We start from the raw sequence: 5,717 nt of genomic DNA, 5'->3' as shown, positions 1-5,717 counted from the left end.
GCATGACTATTAACTAAGTTTAAAAATGGGATATTTATTTTGAAAATAACCAATAAGTAACCTATATTTATTAGGTTTTAGATTATTGTAAATCATTTCTTATGAGAACTTTTACTAAAAGACTTATTTTATAGAATAGACTAAGGTTAATGAAAGTGAATATTTGAAGTGAAGATTTAAGATGGGGGGGGGGTCTAGTAATCAAAATTGTATACTGACTCTAATTAGAGATTCACATCACAATTTTAAGTAATTAGGCAAACATTGTCAACTTTTGTTTTTAATTACTTAATGGGAAATTTAACAACTTTTATATAACAATTCAGTTAAGCAGAATGAAGCAAGCCCTTTTCCTTGGCAAAAAAATAAATCGCAGCAATCAATAATTTAACATAAATTACTTGCATTGGAAAGGCAGTGGTTTTAATTTCAAATACTAACATTTAAAAATGAAAAATATTTGGCTAATGTATTATGTTCAGTTTTTCAGAAGTATGTTAATTAGCAAATTTAATGAAGATCTAAATGATGCATTTGTATTTTTTTAAAGATGGAAACAGTATTAAAATATATATTTGTATCTTTCTTAATTAGTTATTATTATTGAATAATATACATGAATATGAATATTCCAATCAACTGCAATACATTGGTTTACTGAAGCAAACCTTTTGGGGAGTTCTTCAGAATCTTGAAGACAAGTGCAAGCATGGCTGTATATGCAAGAAGCTTGCTTCTCTACTGTGTGGTCTTGTGTTTGGCACCCTAGGCAAGGCCTCATGAGTGAACTAGGAAGACAAACACTCAAAGAAGCCCGTTGAGTGCACACATGTCTGTGTGTTCATGTTGTTTGCTACCCCAACCCCAACTCTTGTTTTCCTGAACCCTTTAGCATTCAGATTATTCTGTGGAGTGTAATGCTAATTTATCCATTGTTTTGAGTTAATCATGCATTATCTTTTAGCTTCAACATTCCAAGATGCCAGATCTTATCAAAAATATTCAAACCTTCCACCTCTTGACAGGTATATATATATATATATATATATATATATATACACACACACACAACGGTAATTCCCAAGAACCATCATCTCTGACACTATTACCAACTAATGATCTGTAGGTATGTGGTATTTTGTTATGCAACCGTAATTAACTATAAAGTCTATTAAATGTTTTTATAGGCCAACACCACATTCAGAAACTAAGGCAGAGAGGCAAAATGCTTAGTCGTATTTTGTCTCTGTTCCGAATTCAAACTCTGCTGAGGCCGACTTTGCCTTTCATCCTTTTGGGGTCGATAAATTAAGTACCAGTTGCTTACTGGGGTTAATCTAATCGACTAGCCTCCTCCCTCAAAATTTCAGGCCTTGTGCCTAGATTAGAGAAGAATATTTATGTACCAGCTTCCAGGAATGTTTAATATGTAAATTGGCATATCCAATACCTTTACACTGTGTTTGAGGATGATTAATGGATTAAATGATTGGTGACGAAGGGGCAAAAATCCCCCAAAATATGGCATATATGTCCATTACCCATTTTTCATCTTCAATTTCATTCATTGTTTACATCTGACATTTACAAAACCTTGAAGCAAAAATCAGCACTGGCTATAATTTCTATAGATCATTTGTAGAAATAAAATAACACTATTGCTAACATTATTTCACATCATCTGCATGAAATGCAAAATAAACATAGGAGCTTAATCAAACCAGTCTAAGGTTTGTGGAAACATAATAGGTTACTTTTAACACCTATTTTCATATTTATGAACTACAAACTTTTAAATTAAGATATCCTCAAAGGTTGTGAGTCGAGGTCCACCATATGTTTTTACATAATTCTCAAGAATTTATTTTGCTAACGGATTATTTGGTAAACCAGAGTCAGCTCTTGGTTTAGGATACTAGTGTCATCTATTTCGCACCATTATACTAACCCTCTGAAGAATCTCCTGGCTTAGGAGAGGCACTGACATGTTTTTACAAGTTGTATAATTCTTATACAGAGAAATGGAAAGCACTAACTCACATTGTAACACTTGCTGAGAGAGAATTCTACTCCTTCAATAGCTAACATTCCCATATACACAATTCATCACTTAACACTTAATCCTGTCATAGCCCATTTCAATGTCAGAATTAACCCATCACCTGCTTGAATACCACCACCTTGACTTTGGGTGCCTTTAGCAGAATCTAATTTGCTGCAAGTATTTAGAGCTAAGTCTCCAGTTTGAGGCTATTTTTCTACCAATGACTAACTTAATTTCAAGACTTCTACACTGATAAAATATATAAAATACCATTTCAACTTCAAAGTTTTGCTGTTGAAACTACTGAACTGGTTCTAAATTGTTCTCCCATTATTTTCATTTGAAACGAAATGTTATCTTTTCCCAAAACAATTGAAATTTTGGTACTACTTTAGATACAGAGGTCCCAATGCATGTACGTAACCCTAACGAGTATGCACTGTAAAAAAAATCGTTACATTGATGCGTTGGAATCTCTGAATTTAAGTAGTGCCAAAATTTTTTTCTTAGACCATCTGTAGTAGATGGAAATCAAACTGATTGTTATATTTTATTGATACTAAAATAATGTGAAACAAAGCTCAGGCAAGATTTGAACTTGGAGCAGAGCTGTAACTAAATAATGCAAATTTACTCCAGTATATAATTGTTCCCTATCTCTCCATTTTTTTTCTTAAAAGGTCAAAGGAATCTATTTAAAAGAAAAAATATAAATTCTTACTTTTACTTCAAGGTTGCCAATTAATATGGCTCAATTTTTAAAACAATATAGTTTGATTGAATACTGGATGAAATATGTAATTAAAATTGATCAAGACATAAACACTAAGAAAAGATTGAAAGATAGCTTAGATTTATTTGAACTGAGAAGAGCAGCAATATTTGTTATACAAGCAGGAACAGAAAACTTTCTTCTCAGTTACCAATTTTCTCTCAAGAATGTGATGTAATTAACAAAAAAAAAAAGAGTGCACCTCTATGTTACATATCTGTACAAAAGGTTATATACAACAGGAACAGTTTTGTGTAAAGCCTAAGTTGAATTCATATTATTCAACTTGATAAATTACACAAATTGGTCTTTTCATTCAGAAGAAAAAAAATTAAGCCAAAAACAGTCAAGATTTTAATTGACAATCCTAAAATATAACAATGAAAAATATACCCAGTTTGCACTCACAGACAATTCAAATGTTAAAATCAAACTGCTGACAATATCCTATAAAGATATGGTTTAATAAGCAGTCTTTCAATTATAATAATGACTATGAAATGTTAATATTTATGCTTATATTGAGGCTTAATCTACAAATGATAAATATATAAAATTAGAAAATTGCCAAAACATTTGACTTTTTTTTTTTGTAAAGCAAAATTGCTAAGCAGTTAATGACTAAACATTTAATAGAAGAAATATATTCACTAGTATTAAAGGGAAAACTTAGGGATTCTAAATGTCTATAATAGCTTAAGTAGTATCAGTTCCATTGATATATCCAGTTCTAAACCAAATCTTAGGTATTATAATTAAAAGAAAAACAAGACACACACAAATCTATTTGTGTTGTTAAAGTTGAGTCATCCCCATCAGCTCAGTTTAACCAGAACTTTGGCACAGAGTGGAACCTGTATCTTGCTAGATATATTATAGTCTGGTCGCAAGTCACATTTTATTTACTAATATATTTGTGCAGAATACAACTTGGCAATCAGAACATGTTGCATATGTTTCAACTGTTCAGAACTTGCTTTGTGTATGCCAGGCAACTTTAGAAGAACTGGACTGATAATTTCTTACACCGCATTGTATGCAAATGCAAAACTGCTGTCTATGTAAGCATGCTTTGTTCTTTAGAGCAACAAAGGGGTTCTCAGTGCTGCAGATTTATTTCAGTATATATAGGTTGAAACAGGTTCTGTTAAATATTCACATCATTTAACATCCGTTTGCCATGATGGCATGGGCAGGACCATATTCCATATAACTTTGTTCGTCCGTAGACATTAATTGGAAAAATAGTCACTAACACAAGATTATCATTAACCAATATGTGGTGAAATGGAAATTACTTGCATAAACGGGCAATGGACATTGTTAAATGTTGCATCTGAAAAGTACAGGAATGAATTTGCTTAGTATAACTTGCTCTTATGGAGTAAATATCACAGTTAAAAATCAATCAAGTTGATGTAACTATATTAAATCTGCAATAACAATATAATAGGATGTTCTGTTTGTCTATTGTGAAAGTACATGCTATAAGGATAGACAAAGACAAAATGCATGGGACACTGAGACTTCAGAATCTTTTTGGACCATCAGTCTAAATGTAAAGTATATGTATTTTGTTCTGTGTAATTTTCTGATTTTACTGAAATATATAACAGGAATGTTTAACCTGCTTTTGTACAGGTGTCTAGCCTAGAGTTAACACTGGATATAACGTTAAAGCAATGGTTAAGAATTATTAAAAATAGAAACTTGTTTTGTAGTGTTTTACTAATGTTTCTAAAGTGTAAAGAGTTAATAAATTCACACTTTCATAGCTAGTTAACTAACAACAATTTAAAAGTTATCAAATATTGGAATTTACAACAAGGTTTCTTCAAAACATGAAAAGAAATACAATGGGGAAGAAAAAGGTCAGTCAGAATTTTAATACTATAACTTTTATTTGAGATTTATTTAAAAAAAAAAAAAAAAAAAAATATTTTGTTTCATTCTTTTATCATTTTTCTTGAGGGATTGGGAAAATGAGAGTTAAGTGAGTCATATATAACCAAATAAGTTCATATAGGAATTTACAATGATTTGTAGTTACAGTAAAAAAAAAAATACAGTACATATCATATATAACACATACATTATTGATGTGCACACTGCATCTGGGGACCACGGCCACCATGAGCATCATCATCTTCATCATAAACTTCATTTCTGCGAGAAGCATTTCTCATGGAAGCATCATACTCAACCAATGTAACTTCTTCCACATTATCACTTTCCATAGGAATATCTACTTTAGTATAGCTGGGTAACAAATTCTCTAAATCCTTTGTGAAGAAGAAAAAAAATTTTTTTTTAATATTGAGGACGAAATAGTATGTAAACAGGGTTCTTAGAAAATTAATTTTACAATTGAAAGAAAATAAAAACTTAAAGGCTACAAAAATAACTGCAATATCTTCTCCCTAATACAAACTGATTGTTCATTTCATTAATATTCCTTGTTACAAATGCCCCCCACCTTCATTAAAATAGCTTTTAATGAAACCCAAATAAAAAGAATTCACATTTAACCCTTTAGCATTCAGATTCTATCAAATCTAACATTTATCCACATTTGTTTTGAATTTATCTCGCCTTTAGCTTGTGATCTTGAGATTTTGATTATGTGACTGTATATTTTTTTTTAGATTAACATTGTGGGGTAGATGTGAGAGGCTGGATCTGGCCAGTTTAAATGCTAGAGTTAAAGGTGCAAGCTTAGCTGTGTAGTTAAGAAGCTATGTGGTTTCAGGTTCAGTACGTTTGGCAAGTGACTTCTACTCTAGCCCCAGACTAACCAATTGCCTTGGTCAGCAGTTCAAAATTGTGATATAAACTGGAGAAAATGATTGCTATTTTTTTTTATATTTTACATAAAAAATGGTATTCCCACTTCAAATCTAA

General features: G+C 31.1%; 1 protein-coding gene across 1 annotated transcript in view; it reads right to left on the bottom strand.

The window, feature by feature from the left end:
- Window positions 1-2,875: 2,875 nt before the first annotated feature.
- The window catches only part of LOC106872678 (dnaJ homolog subfamily A member 2), a 27,836-nt gene continuing 24,994 nt past the window's right edge, over window positions 2,876-5,717 (bottom strand). Inside the window, exon 10 of the mRNA XM_014919753.2 lies at window positions 2,876-5,098. Coding sequence (XP_014775239.1) covers window positions 4,910-5,098 — 189 coding nt within the window. The 3' untranslated portion in view covers window positions 2,876-4,909. The remainder of the gene's footprint in view (window positions 5,099-5,717) is intronic.

The sequence above is a fragment of the Octopus bimaculoides genome, chromosome 17 (genome assembly GCF_001194135.2).
Source record: "Octopus bimaculoides isolate UCB-OBI-ISO-001 chromosome 17, ASM119413v2, whole genome shotgun sequence".
Lineage (NCBI taxonomy): Eukaryota > Metazoa > Mollusca > Cephalopoda > Octopoda > Octopodidae > Octopus > Octopus bimaculoides.
Note: the sequence above shows the minus strand (reverse complement) of the source record. Positions and strands in the feature narration are given on the sequence as shown.